The 16,942-nt window shown below is 45.9% G+C and overlaps 1 protein-coding gene across 2 annotated transcripts in view; it reads left to right on the top strand.

Moving 5' to 3' along the window:
• YWHAE (tyrosine 3-monooxygenase/tryptophan 5-monooxygenase activation protein epsilon) overlaps positions 1-16,942 on the top strand; it is a 74,961-nt gene that overhangs the window by 7,149 nt on the left and 50,870 nt on the right. For both annotated transcript variants that reach the window (XM_050929302.1, XM_050929303.1), the window contains exon 2: positions 12,448-12,647. In XM_050929302.1, the coding sequence (XP_050785259.1) occupies positions 12,448-12,647 (200 nt within the window). The remainder of the gene's footprint in view (positions 1-12,447; positions 12,648-16,942) is intronic.

Below are 16,942 nucleotides of genomic sequence, written 5' to 3'. Positions count from 1 at the left end.
GGCCCCGGGCTTCAGCCTCGCATGGTGAGGCTTTGGCTTTCTTCCCTGGGCCCCAGTGATTCTAACACTGGCCCTGCTTGACAGACCCCCTGAAATCTGCAGTTCCTCAGAGAGCCCCAGACTCTTGGTTGAGAGCGACTGGATTAGATGAACTTCTAGTCTGATCTGGTATGGCAGTTTAGGTGTTTTCTGTGTATAATGGGCTAATGCCCTTTTCGGGTTAACAGGTAACTTGATCTTGCTCTGCAAGTACCTACATGTGGAAAAGATTTCTGATAGCGCGCTCTTTAATCTAGCAAACAAAGATGTCATAAGATCCAGGAGCTTGAAACTGGACTAATTCAGACTAGAAATTAGGTGAAAATCTTGTAACAGTGAAGGGAATTAACCAAAGGAACAATGTGTGGAGGGTTGATTTGCTATCACTTGGAAGCTTTAAATCAAAATGTCTTTCTAAAAAATATGCTGTAGCTTACCCAGTAGTTATGGTGGTGATGCAGGACTCACTAGTGAGATTCTGCAGCCTTTGTTATGCAGGAACTCTGACTAGAAGGGAAGGTGTAATTTTTTTCGGAATCCTCACAACTCTAGGAGGGCTGCAGCTGAACCATTCACGGTTGCTATTAATGTAATAGATTATACCTTTTGAATTTGCAGAATTCATTGACTGTCTAAAAGAATTTTTTCTTTAGTTTGGGGGACGGTCTAGATTTTGTCTGCTGTAACCTGTTAGGGAATAAGTAATTTCTTCCTGCTGCTGAGCTATGGGATATTCTCATGTAGGAGTCTCCCTCATTCTCTCCTTTTGAAGCTGTTCGACTTTGTGTAGAGTCCTTGGAGTGGTGGAGGACTAGATTCTGGGTGTCTGACCCTCTGAAGTGGGTTCCCTAACCACCAGGCAGTAGAATAATTCTCTCTCTGGCCTAGTGACTTTTCAGCTATTTAACCAAAGTGGAACAGCTTCAACAGGACATATAGTTGTCATCTCCCTGCCCCCCTTGCCTAACTAGAAGTTCTTAGGAAAATCTGGTAGGATTAGAGCCCCAGGAGGTGAGGGATTCTGGTTATATCAACTTGGGTTCATCCATGTACTTTTCTCAGTTTTTTAGCCACGTTGAAGAAAATAAATCTAATGTTTTTCCCTGAGCCCAGACTGTTTGTATCAGCTATAAAGATCAGGTTTTTTACCTGGACCAGAATTGCTTAATCTGATTGTCGGGTTGCTAGGTCGTTAAATCTTTGTATTTCTCTTGGTAAGATACATCTATATTTGTAAAGTCATAGAAACTTACCACTAGGTGGCCGGTTTTTTAAGCAGTATTAATAGTTTTTTAAGGTTTTGGAGAACCTAAAGAAAATGGATGTCTGTCTCTCGTCCCTCTCCCCTCCACCTCTGCATTTGAGATTCAAAGGATGTGCTTGGAGTTAGGAACTAAAGGAAGCTTGGGGTTGGTGACTCTTATACCCTTTGTACAAGTTTCCAAAGAAAGGTTTGATCTCTTACAGAATTTTGGTAGTTCAGGTAATCCAGGTTTGATTTATCCTCAGCAGAATCAAAACAGCTGGATATAATGGGGCACACAGCCTAGTCCTCTGCATACCAGACTCTGAATGTGCCCAGTTACTGAGTTCTCATGAATCTTTTAACTTTTGTGGATAAAGGCTTCTTCCTGGGCCATACTCATTCTGGGGGGAGAATGGGAAAGAAAGTTAGTGAATCCCTCTTGGAGTAGGTTAGAAGATGGTGTCAGGGCATATGCTGGGTGCATCTTATAAAGGACCAAACTGTATCCAGCTCCTTTGCTTTGGCCATGGCTTTTATGAAGACCCGTTTGGGTTAGGAATTTGGATTTGGCCTTCATGGCCCATGCAAAGGCTTGTGATCTCCCTTTCAAGGGTTTTCAGGCCTCTTCAGTCCAAAGATGGATGGATTCCTGAGGAAACTGAAAACAGAGTAAAGTTAAGTTGTTGTTTTTTTTTATAGCAGTTATTCACAGAAGCACATTCTGAAAATCAGTCTCTCCTCTATCAGAACAAAATGTTATAATTCCCTTTAGTGGTCTGTGTCAGGCAGAGCTGCATCCAGGCAACAGATTTGAAGGTAAGAGAACCTGCATCATGATTGATAAAAAACAGTTCTTTCTGTTGAATTTATCCCAACTTATTTTGGCATGACATGTCATTTCTTATGCCTGGGTCCTGGAAATCTGGACAGATGGGGAAAGGATCATTTGTGGGACAGGTTCAATGTTAAGACCCTATTCACTTGTCACCTAACTCTGCTAAAAAGCACTATAGTTTTTCCCACTGGAAAAGTACAGGCCACCGTTAGTGGCTGAGAAAACCTTTAGGGTCACATCAGTTATTCGACATGTGGAATCAACTCTGGCTGTAAGTTTATTTCTCACAACTGGGAAATGTGACATCATGCTCAAGAACAGACAGGGACCTGCATTGTATATTGAATGCTATTCTTTTGAATTGGAGGAAAGATCTCTCCTATATGCCTTTGTCAGTTTCTTTTGGCCCCCTAATACTCTGAAGGAAATTTGCTAGGACAGAACCAGGTTGATGCGGATCATGCTAACCTGGGGATAGCAGCATGCATGACTATCAGAGCTGATACCTAATCATAGATAAAGTGTGGCAAATGGGTGACAATACCATATCAGTGAACAGCTGACAAATCTTATTGCAAGTTGGCTGAAGTGTTGTAACAGTTGCAGGTATGTGCACTAGACAAAGTTGTAAAAAAGTTTCACTTAACATTTCTCAAGTTCCTTCCATCTGAGGATCCTAAAAGCCATATTTTAAAAATTAAAGCTTCATCACACTTGTGGAGTGTGAGTAGCATTTCCATTTTACAGATAAGGAAACTGAGACACAACAATGTTCGCTAACTTTGCCCAAGATCACACAGCAAGTTTATAGTAGAGCTGGGATTAGAATGCAGGACTGAATCCCAGTAGTGGTCTCTGTCCACAAAACCCAGTGTTTTGGAGGGCAGAATGCCTTGCATAGTTATATACCTATAGCTGTCAGAAATACTAAGGCATATTGGATGATTCTACTTAGAAGTGAATATAGAAATATTTTAGGATGCCTTTTTTACAAGCTTAGAAATCAACCGTTTGGTCAGAGTTAAAGCCACTCTTTAATCAAAAGCAAAATAATTTATGGAACGTGTCTCACACACAAGCTACAAAACTACATATTATAATCATAGTTTCGTAATACTGCCACTAGTTAAGGTTGTCAAATGTTTGTTTGAAGACCCTGTTTTTAGTTTATAATTTTGCTGAATTTCAGCTCTTTGGGCCAGAATGTTCCATACTACATGAAGTTTCAACAGAACGGTTAAGCTATTTCTGAGAAAGGGGTCACAGAAAATGTATTTTTTCCTATGTTAAATTCTTAGAATGGATTAATTTAAAAGCACGAGTCCCTCCTTACTTTCAGGTAGAGATTTGAAGTTTGACGGGGGTCACCTTACTGCTAGGAAAATGCCTTTGCTATCCAGGTGACAATCTGCCCAAATTTGGTTAAATTGTAAGCCTCTGAAAATCTCAGTGCACACATCCTTAGTAGAGGTTTGTTAGGGACTGGTAGTGTTAGTCTCCAAGGATTTTGTCTGCACTGAGCATGTGCCATACCAGCACAATTTCTGCATGCAGACTGGACTGAACATTCATCATCCTTATGGCTCAACTGAGCATGTTCCAGCTTGGGGCTGCTCTGGTAACTGACCAGAAGGAGACAACGCTGCTATGGTGACAAGTTGGCATGGAGAATGAGTAGATAGTCTGACTTGCTTGATTGTAGAAAGTTGAGGTGGAGAGGGTAACACTGGGGCAGGCTGCTGGTGGTGGCAATGGGAGCAGGAGTATGGCGACAGGATGGAACAGGCTGAGGATTAGGCAGATGGGGATGCATCTGCAGGAGACAGCAGAAGTATAGCCACTAGAATACACTTCCCTGCAGAACCTAGATTTAGAACCCAAGACTCTCAAGTCCCAACAGCCCTTTGCTGTTGGCAGATAGCTGTGAAACCCAGTGGCAAAGTCTCTTATCCTCCTCCTAGGATTTATGTTTATGCTGCAGATAGACACCCCTGGCTGGTCTGTGGCAACTGGCTCAGGCTAAGGGGCTGTTTAATTGTGGTGTAGATGTTTGGGTTTGGGCTGGAGCCTGGGCTCTAGGACTCTGCGAGGTGGGAGGATCCCAGAACTCAGCCTGAACCTTGAGGTCTAAACCACAATTAAACAACCCCTTAGCCCAAGCCCCGTGATCCTGAGTCTGTACGGGCCAGTGACAGGTGTCTCATTGCAGTGTAGACCTAACCATAGTGACTGAAGTCCACATACAAGATGTCTGTTCCTGTTATCAGTTACCCTGTTAACTGTCTGGGCTATGGCTCTAAAGGTACCAACCGTGATGTAGGCTTGCATGGGAATCAGTGTGGTTCCATGTGATGGAATTTGTTTTGCCTTTTTTTAAAAGTAGGAAATTATATTTCTCCTCCCCCCCAAATTTTAAAATATCTTTGATTGCAAAGTCAGGCAATCAAAAGCTAGAAAATGTCAGAATTAGATTTCTGTGCAACCTTAATTTAGCCCTCTTGTGCGTAAGTGTTGTAGTGCAGTAGTTAATTTATGGTTACATTCTGTTTTTCCACGGAATCCTTTCTCATTAAGTGCACAGGTGGATGGTGCTCAGGGAACGAATCGGAGTTATGTAGCGAACAAGGCTGTTTGTGGAACCTCTTGTGATTATTGAGCCTACAAATTTACCTTAATTGTAAACTCAATTGTAAAAAGTATGTGCAAGTTCATAAGTTGTTACAATAACCTGTAATAATAAATATTGATGGAAAATGTCTCGTTGCTTTCAACAATGCATGTTAGAAACTGGTGCAGGAAAACCAGACAGACTAAATTAGTTAATAGAAAAAGGCCATGTTGGTGAAATTCAAGGATTATGTTGAAATCATGTTTGGTAAAAACAGAATATGTGGAACCAAAAATTAACCAAAATTGGTGTCAGATATTAGACCTAACTAATGGACAAAATAATGAGGGGGTGAGCTATTCTATCCATCACTCTTTTGTTGGGTTTTTAAAGAGAGATTTTTGGGGGAAAGGCAGAATGGTAAGGAACAGATGAAGACTACTGAAGTGAGCTTCATCATGGCTGCCACCTCCACCATCTCCTAGGACCCTGGACTTTTTTTTTTTGTCCTAATCCTAAATGATGTCCTGACCAGACTGGACCCCAGAGAGGAATCCAGATGACTTTGCTACCCCGTACCAGCTCCAGCTGAATCCCAACCACCACCTGAGATGAAATGGGATTGGATTTAAAATTAGCAGCAACTCCAGCTCATCTCAGCTAACCTTTTTTTCCATAAAAGGACAGTTATTACCATCTTGTTACCGTCTAAGGCAGAGGTCGGCAACTTTTCAGAAGTGATGTGCCAAGTCTTCATTTATTCACGCCTAATTTAAGGTTTCGCATGCCAGTAGTACATTTTAACGTTTTTAGAAGGTCTTTCTATAAGTCTATATTACATAACTAAACTGTAGTCATATGTAAAGTAAACAAGGTTTTAAAAATGTTTAAGAAGCTTCATTTAAAATTAAATTTAAAATGCTGATCTTACACCATCAGCCTGCTCAGCTCACTGCCAGCTTGGGGTTCTGTTCATCTAGGCTGGTTGGCGCAGGGCCGGTGGCCGGGATGTCAGACCTGTGTGTGTGTGTGTGGTGGGGGGGAGAGGTAGGACAGAAGGCTGGGGGGGGTTTCAGGGGTCAGGGCAGGGGGCTGTGAGGAGTGCAGGGCAGAAGGCTGGCGGTGGGTCCAGGGGTCAGGGCAGAAGGCTGGCGGTGGGGGGGTTCAGGGCAGAAGGCTGTGTGTGTGGGTTCAGGGGTCAGGACAGAGGGCAGTGGAGGTGTGGGGGGATTCAGGGGGTGCAGGGCAGAGGTGTGGAGGGGGCGCAGGGCAGAGGGATGGGGTGTGGGGGGTTTAGGGGTGCAGGGCAGAGGGATGGGGGCTGTGGGGGTGCAGGGCAGAAGGCTGGCTGTATGGGGGGGTCAGGGCAGTGGGGGTGTGGGGGATATAGGACTGGGTGTGTGTGGGGGGGCTGTAGGGTAAAAGGCTGGGTGTGTGGGGGGTCAGGTCAGGGCAGAGGGCTGGGTGGGTGTGTGTGGGGAGAGTTCAAGGGTCAGGGCAGAGGGCTGGGGTGTTCGGCTTGTGGGGGTGCTTCCAGCCCTCTGCCCTGAGCGGCTCATGGCAGGGGGTGGAAGGGATATGCCCTGTTTCACCCCCTTCCCCAAGGCCTCGTCCCTACTCCTTTTCTGCCTCTATGGAGCAGCGAGCATACTGCCACTCTTCCTCCTCCCCCTCGCAAGGTCCGTCAGCTGATTGGCACAGAGAAGGAGAGGAGGAGGGGCAGGAAAGCAGCACCCTGTGGGGGAGGCGGGGGTAAGCTTGGCTGCTGCAGGACCAAGCTTCTGTCTCCTGCCCCCACAGGGAAGAGCAGTGGGCGGGACCATGGCAGGCAGCAGCGTGCCACTCAAAATCGGCTTGCGCGCCTTATTTGGCATGTGTGCTTTAGGTTGCTGACCCCTGATATAAGGCTATATCTAAACTGGCACTTTTGTTGCTTGGGGTGTGGGGAAAAAAGACCCACCTGAACGACAAAACTTTAATGACGAAAAGCGTTGGTGTGGACAGTGCTTCGTTGTCCGGAACCATGCTCCCATTGACAAAGCTACTGCCCTTCGTTGGGGTTTTATTTTATTGTCGGTGATAAAGAACAGCCACGCAAGCACTTTACAATGGTGCAGCTGCAGTGGCACAGCCGCACCGTTGTAAGGTGTGCTGTGTAGACATAGCCTAAGACTGTAAAATGAAGGTTTTCCTTCTAAAAGCTCTCTCCAGCTAAAAGGAGAGAGAACAAGGGATACTGTTAAAATGAGAGCCTTATTTAATGCTATGTTTTAAATGCTTTAACTATTTTTTTTTTAAACAAAAGGTTTAAAGGATTTTAATGGTATGTTTACTATGCCCTGGTCTACACTAGGAGTTTAGGTTGAATTTTTTTGCAGCGCTAGATCGATTTAACCCTGCATCCTTTCACAGGAAGCCATTTTTGTCAACTTAAAGGGGTCTTAAGATCAGATTCTGTACTCCTTCCCAACGAGGGGATTAGCGCTGAAATTGACATCACCAGGTCGAATTTGGGGGTAGCGTGAACACAGTTTGAAGGTATTGGCCTCCGGGAGCTATCCCAGAGTGTGACCATTGTGACCTCTCTGGACAGCACTCTCAACTCAGATGCACTGGCCAGGTAGACAGAAAATTCAGAAGTTCTCGGGACTTTTCATTTCCTGTTTGGCCAGCCTGACAAGCTGATCAGCACAGGTGACCATGCAGAGCTCGTCAGCAGAAGTGACCATGGAGACGCAGAATCACAAAAGTGCTCCAGTATGGACCAAACAGGAGGTACTGGATCTGATTGCTGTATGGGGAGATGAATCCATGCTATCAGAACTCTGTTCCAAAAGACGAAATGCCAAAATATTTGAAAAAAATCTCCAAGGGCACGAAGAACAGAGGCTATAAGAGGGACTCGCAGCAGTGCTGCATGAAACTTAAGGAGCTCAGGCAAGCCTATCAGAGAGGCAAATGGCCACTCCGGGTCAGACCCCCGGACATGCCACTTCTGTCATGAGCTGCATGCAATTCTAGAGTGTGCCCCTAGAACTACCCCACCCCTGTACGTGGACTCCTGCAAGGGAGTCTCATGCAACAGGGTTGAGGATTTTGGGGACGAGGAAGATGATGATGATGATAGCGCACAGCAGGCAAACGGAAAAACCGTTCTCTCCGACAGCCAGGAACTGTTTATCACCCTGGAGACATTACCCTCCAAACCCGGGCTCCTGGACGTGGAAGGTGGAGAAGGCCCCTCTGGTGAGTGTACCTTTGTAAATATAATACATGGTTTAAAAGCAAGCATGTTTAATCATTAATTTGCCCTGAAGACTTGGGATGACTTTGCATTCCGGTAGCTTTACTGGCTGTGGTCAGGCAACATCCGTTTATCTCTCTGTGATCCTCAGGAGAGTGTAATCATTCACAGTCACCTGGTGGAAATAGGGGAATATTAAGGGGACATTCGGAGGTGGCCGTTCCTGCTGGGCTGTGTGCCTGTGGCTGAAAAGAAATCATTCCCGCTGTTAACCATGCGAGAGGGGAGTGGTGGTGGTGGTGGTATTGTGCTGCATGTTAACCTGAAAACCATAGCCCCTCCTTTTAAATGGCCAACCTATTTTAAATGGTGAACCCAACTCTCCCTTTTTTCCTCCGGCAGTTGCAAATGTTTCAATGCTACCACTATCATCTCTGTCCCAAAGGGTAGCACAGATGAGGAGGTGAAAAAAATGCACTCGCGATGAAATGTTTTCTGAGCTCATGCAGTCCTCCTTCACTGAAAGAGCTCAGTAGATGTGTGGCGGCAGACAATATCGGAGTCCAGGGAAACACAAAATGAACGCGAGGACAGGAGGGACGCGCGAGAGGAGGGGTGACGGGATCAAAAGGAGCGGTGGCAGCAGCGTGATGAGAGGAGGCAGGAGGCAATGCTGAGGCTACTGGAGGATCAAACTGATACGCTCCATCGTATTTTGAGGTGCAGGAAAGGCAGCAGGAGCACAGACCGCTGCTGCAGCCCCTGTATAACTAACCGCCCTCCTCCCCAAGTTCCATAACCTCCTTACCCAGATGCCCAAGAATGTGGTGTGGGGGGGAGAGGCCTCCGGCCACCCAACCACTCCACCCCAGAGGACTGCCCAAGCAACAGAAAGCTGGCATTCAATACGTTTTTGAAGTGCACTGTGGCCTTGTCCTTCCCTCCTCCCCAACCCCTCCCAGGCTACCTTGACAGTTATCCCCCCATTTGTATGACGAATTAATAAAGAATCCATGAATTTGAAACAATGACTTTATTGCCTCTGCAAGCAGAGATCAAAGTGGGGAGGGGAGGGCGATTGGCTTACAGGGAAGTAGAGTGAACTGTGGGGGTGGGTTTTCATCAAGGAGAAACAAACAGAAGTTTCACACCGTAGCCTGGCCAGTCATGCAACTGGCTTTCAAAGCTTCTGTGATGTGCAGCGTGCCCTGCTGTCCTCTTCTAACCGCCCTGGTGTCTGGGGTAATCAGCGGCCAGATGATTTGCTTGAACCTCCCACCCCACCATAAATGTCTCCCCCTTGCTCTCAGAGATACTGTGGAGCACACAGCGAGCAGTAATAACGATGGGAATATTGGTTTTGCTGAGGTCTAACCGAGTCAGTAAACTGCACCAGCATCCCTTAAACATACAAATGCATGTTGTACCACCATTCTGCACTTGCTTAGCCTATAGTTGAACAGCTCCTGACTACTCTCCAGGGTGCCTGTGTAGGGCTTTATGAGCCATGGCATCAAGGGGTAGGCTGGGTCCCCAAGGATAACTATAGGCATTTCAACATCCCCAACAGTTATTTTCTGGTCTGGAAAGTAAGTTCCTTGCTGTAGCGGTTCACACAGACCAGAGTTCCTAAAGATGTGAGTGTCCTGAACCTTTCCTGGCCATCCCACGTTGATGATGGTGAAATGTCCCTTGTGACTCACCAGTGCTTGCAGCACCATTGAAAAGTACCCCTTTTGTGGTCCGGTCCCAAGATAGGGATATGCATTCCATCTATCATCCCACAACAGTTAGGGAATCTCATTGCAGCAAAGTCATCCGCTATGATCTGCACATTTCCCAGAGTCACTACCCTTGATAGCAGCAGCTCAGTGATCACGTTGGCTATTTGGATCACAGCAGCCCCCACAGTAGATTTGCCCCCACGAAATTGATTCCTGGCTGACCGGTAGCTGTCTGGTGTTGCAGGCTTCCAGAGAGCTATTGGCACTCATTTGTGAACTGAGGGCTGCTCTCATCTTGGTATCCTTGCGCTTCAGGGAGCGGGAAAGCAAGTCACAAAGTTCCATGAAAGTGCCCTTACGCGCGCTAAAGTTTTGCAACCACTGTGAATCATCCCAGACCCGCCACACTATGCAGTCCCACCAGTCTGTGCTTGTTTCCCGGGCCCAGAATCGGCATTCCACGACATGAACCTGCCCCATTACCACCATGATGTCCACATTGCCAAGGCCCGTGCTTTGAGAGAAGTTTGTGTCCGTGTCCTCATCACTCTCGTCACTGTGCTGCTGTTGCCGCCTTGCCTGCTTTTGCAGGTTCTGGTGCTGTATATACTGCAGGATAATGTGTGAGGTGTTGACAGTGCTCATAACTGCCGCGGTGATCTGAGTGGGCTCCATGCTTGCCGTGGTATGGCATCTGCAGGAGAGCAGAATGACAACAGAAGTATGGTGATGATTTGCAGCCCTGTTGTACCGTCTGCTGCCAGCAGCACCCAGGACACAACTGCGGCTGAGCTGAGTGGGCTGCATGTTTGCCATGGTATGGCATCTGTGCAGGGAAAAAAGGCGCGAAATGATTGTCTGCCGTTGCTCTCACAGAAGGAGGTGCGACTGATCACATGTACCCAAAACCACCCATGACAATGTTTTTTGCCTCATCAAGCAGTGGGAGCTCAACCCAGAATTTCAATGAGTGGCGGAGACTGCGGGAACTGTGGGATAGCTACCCACAGTGCAACGCTCTGAAAGTTGATGCTAGCCTCCTACTGTGGATACACTCTGCTGACTTAATGCGACTTAATGTGCTTAGTGGGGACACACAGAATCGACTGTATAACATCGCCTCCTAAAAAATTGACTTCTATAAATTTGACCTAATTTCGTAGTATAGACGTACTCTATGGTATTAAGCAGGCTGAGGTCTCTGTATGTCAGCTGTTCTCAAACTATGGGGAGGGCCTCCCAAGAGAGGTGCGAACTTTGTGATTTTTTTTAAGAGCTCTGGGTGTCGGGCTCATGCAGAAGGGACGTGCACATGTGTTAGGTTGTGATAAAGAGGACAGCTGGAGCACCGCCACCTAGGCTGGGATGTCTCCCTCCTCCTCCCCCATCCAGCACTGGAAAGTAGCGGGGCTCCAGCTGTCAGCCCTGAGGTGGCCATAGTGGTGCAGAAGTAAAAGTGGCAATAGGACGCCAAGTCTGCTGCAGAACCTGATATTGATAAATATCACTTATAACATTGCCAGCCTTCTGTGCTAGAGCTGGGTGCTGGTGTACGTTCTGGCAGTTGGGGGTGTAAACTACTACAGACACAAGGCAGCCCCAATCAAATAAGTGGGGGGAGAGGGATAGCTCAGTGGTTTGAGCATTGGCCTGCTGAACCCAGGGTTGTGAGTTCAGTCTTGAGGGGGCCACTTAGGGATCTGAGGCAAAAATCAGTACTTGGTCCTGCTGGTGAAGGCAGGGGGCTGGACTCAATGACCTTTCAAGGTCTCTTCCAGTTCTAGGAAATAGGTGTATCTCCTATTATTATTTATTATAAGTTTGAGAACTACAGCTGACTCAACCTCATTTATTGCAGAATTTGGAAGTTGTTCAAAAATAACTAGGCACTAGATGTTTCAAGTTGGGCAGCCAAAATTAGTGGATGCTTGACAACCTCAGCCTTCTCTTGGCTACTCATCTGTAAAACTGGGATCATATCCTCTTGTCTAAGGGGTGTTGTAAAGATAAATTCACTTATTTTTAAAGCATTCACACTCCAAAATGAGCATCATAGGAAAATCCATATTTCTGTATTGTATTCTGTGTAGAGTTTAAATGGTGTTCAGTAAGGAAAGCATGTAGCTGTACAATGAATGACAAGGCTACAAAGAAATATTGAATAACTAGCCGTCCAGTGGGCACTGTCCATTCCATGCACTGAATGAGGTAGGTATTCTGTGGAAAAAATAGTATGTGATCCTGTAATAACTAGATCCTAATACGTACAAACAGGAAGAATATGGTTGCATAGACGACATTAGTTTTGGCATGTCCTAACTTTTGAAGGTTTGAATTTGAAGCTATAACATTATAAGAGAATGTTTTAATTCATTTTAATATTTATATTGTACTAGTGCTCAGGCACCAATGAGGATCATGGCACTATACAAAGAGGTGGACCTGATCCCTGCCCAGAAGATTTCAGTGGTTTAATGTGGTCTGTTACCGTGGGAATTTGTCTAATATTTTTAGAGTTGCTTGTCTTAAGTTCACAGCTGTCAGCTGAAAGATGAGGAATCACAGGTGATGAGGGGTAGGGCTGAGTCCAGTTTGTTAAAAGTGAAGATCAGTGCATAATTCTGAAAATTGAATCTTTTACTGAATGGCCTGAAAATCTTGGTTGTGAGAAGGAATAAAGTAAATAAGCAATTCATAAGTCTGTGGGGAAACTCTATTTAATATGCCTAATTAGTAACCTTTTCCTCTCAGAAATGGTTGAATCAATGAAGAAAGTGGCTGGAATGGATGTGGAGTTGACAGTGGAAGAAAGAAACCTTCTATCTGTTGCATATAAAAATGTGATTGGAGCTAGAAGAGCTTCATGGAGAATAATCAGTAGCATCGAACAGAAAGAAGAAAACAAAGGTGGAGAAGATAAACTAAAAATGATTCGGGAATATCGGCAAATGGTAAGATCTAGTTAGTGAGATAATTTATGGATTTCATTTAAAAATTTTTCTTCTGCTACGGCAAAATACCATTTGACTATCTGGCCTTGGGGGCTAATGAATCCTCGTTGAGTTCCAGCAGATTCTTGGGGAGCATATTTGGCTGACAAAAACATTTTACTGATGGTTTAATCAAATGCATGTTGTCTTCTTCCATCAATATTGTGATGCCTAAACACCCTCTTCCTCCTCCAAATTGCTGTGATATACAGGTGACAAATGACAAAAGCAGAAGAGAAGACTTTAGAGTACTCTTGTCAGAAGTTGTGTTCCAAATTGTGGATCTGTTTCAGTTAGCTTTCTTGAGGTCTTCTGCTCTTGGTATGCTGTAAACAAAGCAGAACTGTGATGACTTGCTAATCCAGTTGATTTGCATCTGGTGACAGTGAAGTGGTGTTTTTTGGGTTTTTTTCTGTGACTTTTCGAATTATTTCATAGATACAGTTGCTTTAAGGATACTCTTGTCTCTGAATTTTTGAATTTTCTTCTCTGGGAGAAAGTTTTTCTACATGGATTTCAGTCTGACACTTAGAGGAGCTTTAGACTTGATGGGGTAGTTTATTGACTACTAGCGGGGAAATGTTGAGGCCATTTTAATAATTTGGCATTGCAACGCAAGGGAAAGCAAGGTACTGGTTTGATCAAGTCTTGTACAGCGAAAGTTTTCAACTATGGCGGTTGATCTGCTGGGATTAATGATACATTCTGGTTCTCCTAGTCTCTCTTGTATTTAATACTGTAGGTGTCTGCCCTGTAATTGTATGAATTGACAAGGGCTGCTCTTGGGTGACTCTTCCTTCTGAAAGGTCCTAGACAATAGTGCCAGGCTTATCTACTTTGAGGACACTTGCCTGTGAGGTTCCACAGCGTGCCATTTTGTCCAGCATATATTTGGAGCTGTTGATGGCATGGCAATATGTAGTTAGTAATAAGGGGAACCCAAATTTATATGGAAGGATCTTCTAAATTTTGTGACATTGGTGACACAGTGAAATTCTGTAACAGCTTCAGGTAAATTTAAAAAATAACTTTTATTCAAGGAAGCATGAAAATTAATACAATAGACAAATATTTTTGATTTTGGTATTCTATTCTATTTTTATGTTGCATACTTCATTTTTTGGCATGCCACAAACTTTTGGTAGACAGTTGCGCATATTAACCAAATAATATGTCATCACTAACACCCCCCTCTCCCCAGAAGGTGGGTGTTTTTCTTCACGGGATAACTAAAACATGTTAGTTTTTCTGCAGTAAAAACATAGAGGGGACAAGACACTGTTGTTTTAATATGGGGTAAACTAGGTCAGGGGTATAGTGCTGATCTTGCCCACTTAATCTCATGATAAAATCTTTGAGTTGGAATTGCCTGTAGTAATAAATATCCTTTCTATGCTTGATTATTGTAGAGTGTTCACTGTATGCATGTTTTGGCTTGATTCAGTAACTAGATGGTCAGGAAACATACAGGGGAACACTGGCAATAGTCCAGTTAAGTTACTTGGCAAATTCTGGGTTACAGATGGTGATGTATGCTAGATTGAGGAGTATTGATCTGGGAAGTACTTAGCATGGGTCTTGCTGTCTCCTCCCAAGGCATTGCATTAGTGATACCTAAGACAGATGGGACTGAAGCACTTCTGCATGCGCTTACATGTTCTGTGTGCTCACCAGAACTCATTATCTGGTTATGTGGGGGTGTGACAAGAGAGACCTGATCATAACTTGTTCTCCTTTACATCCTTGCTCACGTCCATTCCAATGTAGGGGTTTGCGCATGCGCTCCGTTTGCTGCCATTAGAAAGTTTTTTTCCCTCCATAGTATCCATTGGATTGGCTCTGGTGCCCCCTGGAGTCGTGCCCTCATAGTGCCAGTTTATAGGGTCCTGCTGCCCCCTAAGTTCCTTCTTATTGCCTGTGACAGTCGTTGGAACTTCTGTTCATTCTTGTGTTCATGCAAGTACTTTCCTCAGTGAACTTTGGTTCTTTTCCTGGATATAGATAAATAGTAGTGGTTTGTTAGAGTTTACGATTTAGAGTTAGTTAATGGATTAGGATCCTGCTTACTGGGGTTCTCCTTCCCAGGCACCAGTGCATGCCTTGGTCTCTTGGCTTTTAATCTGTGTGAGGCTTGCCATAAACCCATGCCAATTAGTGACCCTAAATCTGCTTTCCTTAAGTGCTTGGGGGAGTCCAACCTCTGTGACCACTGCAGGATTTGTAAGGGGTTCAAACCCCATGCCAAAAAGGACAGGGACCAGAGATTCAAAAACCTCCTTATGGAAGTGGCTCTTCAATCCCCCTCGAAGCCAAGTCATGCTGACTTGATACTGTGCATCTCTATCTCAGTGAGAAGTGCACTGGCTTCTCTGAGAAACAGGCAGTATAGCTCAGCCTCTCCAGCACCGAGGAAGGACTCCCTGTCCTGGGGGACACTGCACCGTCAGGGCTTTCCCATACAGAGGAGGTCTACACCTCACCAGGACGATCTGCACTGATCTCAGTTACCAGTGTGGAGGAAGAAGCAAAGAAAAACAGATGGGGTGCTCCCTAACTCCAGGACCTGCCGGTCACAGGAAGCTGGCAGAATTGAAGGCTGTGTCAGGCCACTTGGACTCAACAGCTGCCAGCCTAGTGCCATTGACTCGGGCCCAGGAAAGAGACCTGTTGGGTCCAGTACTGTTGAACTCTCCTCTGAGGGAGAGCCATCGGAGTGCAGCTCTGGTGCTTCCATCCACACCAGAAGTGTTCGAGGCAGCAAGGGAGCTACAATGCCTCGTGTAGTGCCATCCCCCATCAGGCGTGAACAGGCAGGCATCAGAGATAAGCGACTATGGCACCGAGGCCCCACGTGGTGGGGAAAACCGGGCATGATGACACGGCACCTGTTGCCTACCTCCTGACACCACTCTGGGCAACTTCTCACAGTCGGACTCTGAGGCAGGAACTTACACCTCCCTCAGGAGCTCAGACCACTGATACCTGATGGCTAATATGGGCCAAGAGTTCTGACCAATGGCCTGATCAGCACAGTTGCAGAAACTGGTGCAATTGCCTCTCTGGAATCCCTGAGCCTTCCATGTGGTCCAAGGGTCTCAGTCAAGGAGATCTTACTCCATTGTGTTGGCGCGTACAGCTTCCCCACCACTTCCCTTGGTACGGGACTCAGCCTGGCACTTAACTTCAGAACCCAGTACTGTGGGATCCTTCAGCTGCTGGAGGACAGGAACAGGGCCCTGTACCTGTACTCATTAAGGCGCCATGGCAGACTATAGCATCCTTGCAACCCACTGCAAAGAGGGGTGGAGAAAAGGTATTGTTCCCCCAAAGGGGTTTGAATACTTATACACCCATCCTCCTCCAGGGTTGCTAGTGCTGTCAGTGGCAAACGAACAAGAGAGGCAGAGATAGCAAGGATCTACCCCCAAGGCCAAGGATGCCAAGAAGCTGGATCTCTTTGGCAGAAAGATCTCCACGGGGTGGGGCCTGCAACTTCAAATCGCCAACCAAGAGATGTTCCTGAGCCACTATGACTTTAATTCCTGGGGTGCAATGATTATGTTCAAGGAGTTACTACTACAGGAATCTAGTGCTGAGTTCTTGACTATAGTTGAGGAGGCCAGATCAGTGGCGAAAGTGTACCTGCAATGAGCATTGTTTGCTGTGGACTCTGCTGCATGAACTGTGCCTTTGGCTCTGGTCATGAGGAGAAGCTCATGGCTACAGGCCTCGCACCTCCCATATGAAGTGCAGCAGACTATTCAGGACCTCCCTTTTGAGAACGCATCTTTTTTTTTTTTCTTTCCAGCAGGGAGACTTGAGTGCCACAGCTTAAAGGATCCACCCTAAAGTCCCTAGGACTACACACCGTAGGCCCATCGAGGAAGCACTTTTAAACCTCAGCTATTGCCCTGTTTCTACCAGTCTCAGTCAAGGCAGGATTACAGTAAGAGGTGAGGTATGAGCTATGAGAGGAGGCTGCCTCCTAAGTCTTCGTCTGACCACATGGCTGGCCCCACCAGACACTTGTGTGGGTCTAAACATGCCTTTTGAGGGTACACCCGAAGACATTGTACCAGGACAGTGTCTGGAACTCCCTTTCCCAGTTTTTGTGGACTGGATATCCCACTTCTTTTGGGCATGGACACAAATCATCTCAGACAGCTAGGTGCTACGTGCAGTAGAACTAGGATACCCCCGGCAGTTCAGTTCTCCCTCCCTGTCCTCCTTCAGGGACTCTTCTCATGAGCAACTTC

The sequence above is a fragment of the Gopherus flavomarginatus genome, chromosome 19 (genome assembly GCF_025201925.1).
Source record: "Gopherus flavomarginatus isolate rGopFla2 chromosome 19, rGopFla2.mat.asm, whole genome shotgun sequence".
Taxonomy (NCBI): domain Eukaryota; kingdom Metazoa; phylum Chordata; order Testudines; family Testudinidae; genus Gopherus; species Gopherus flavomarginatus.
The sequence above is the reverse complement of the archived record's forward strand: the minus strand, read 5'-3'. Positions and strand labels throughout refer to the sequence as shown.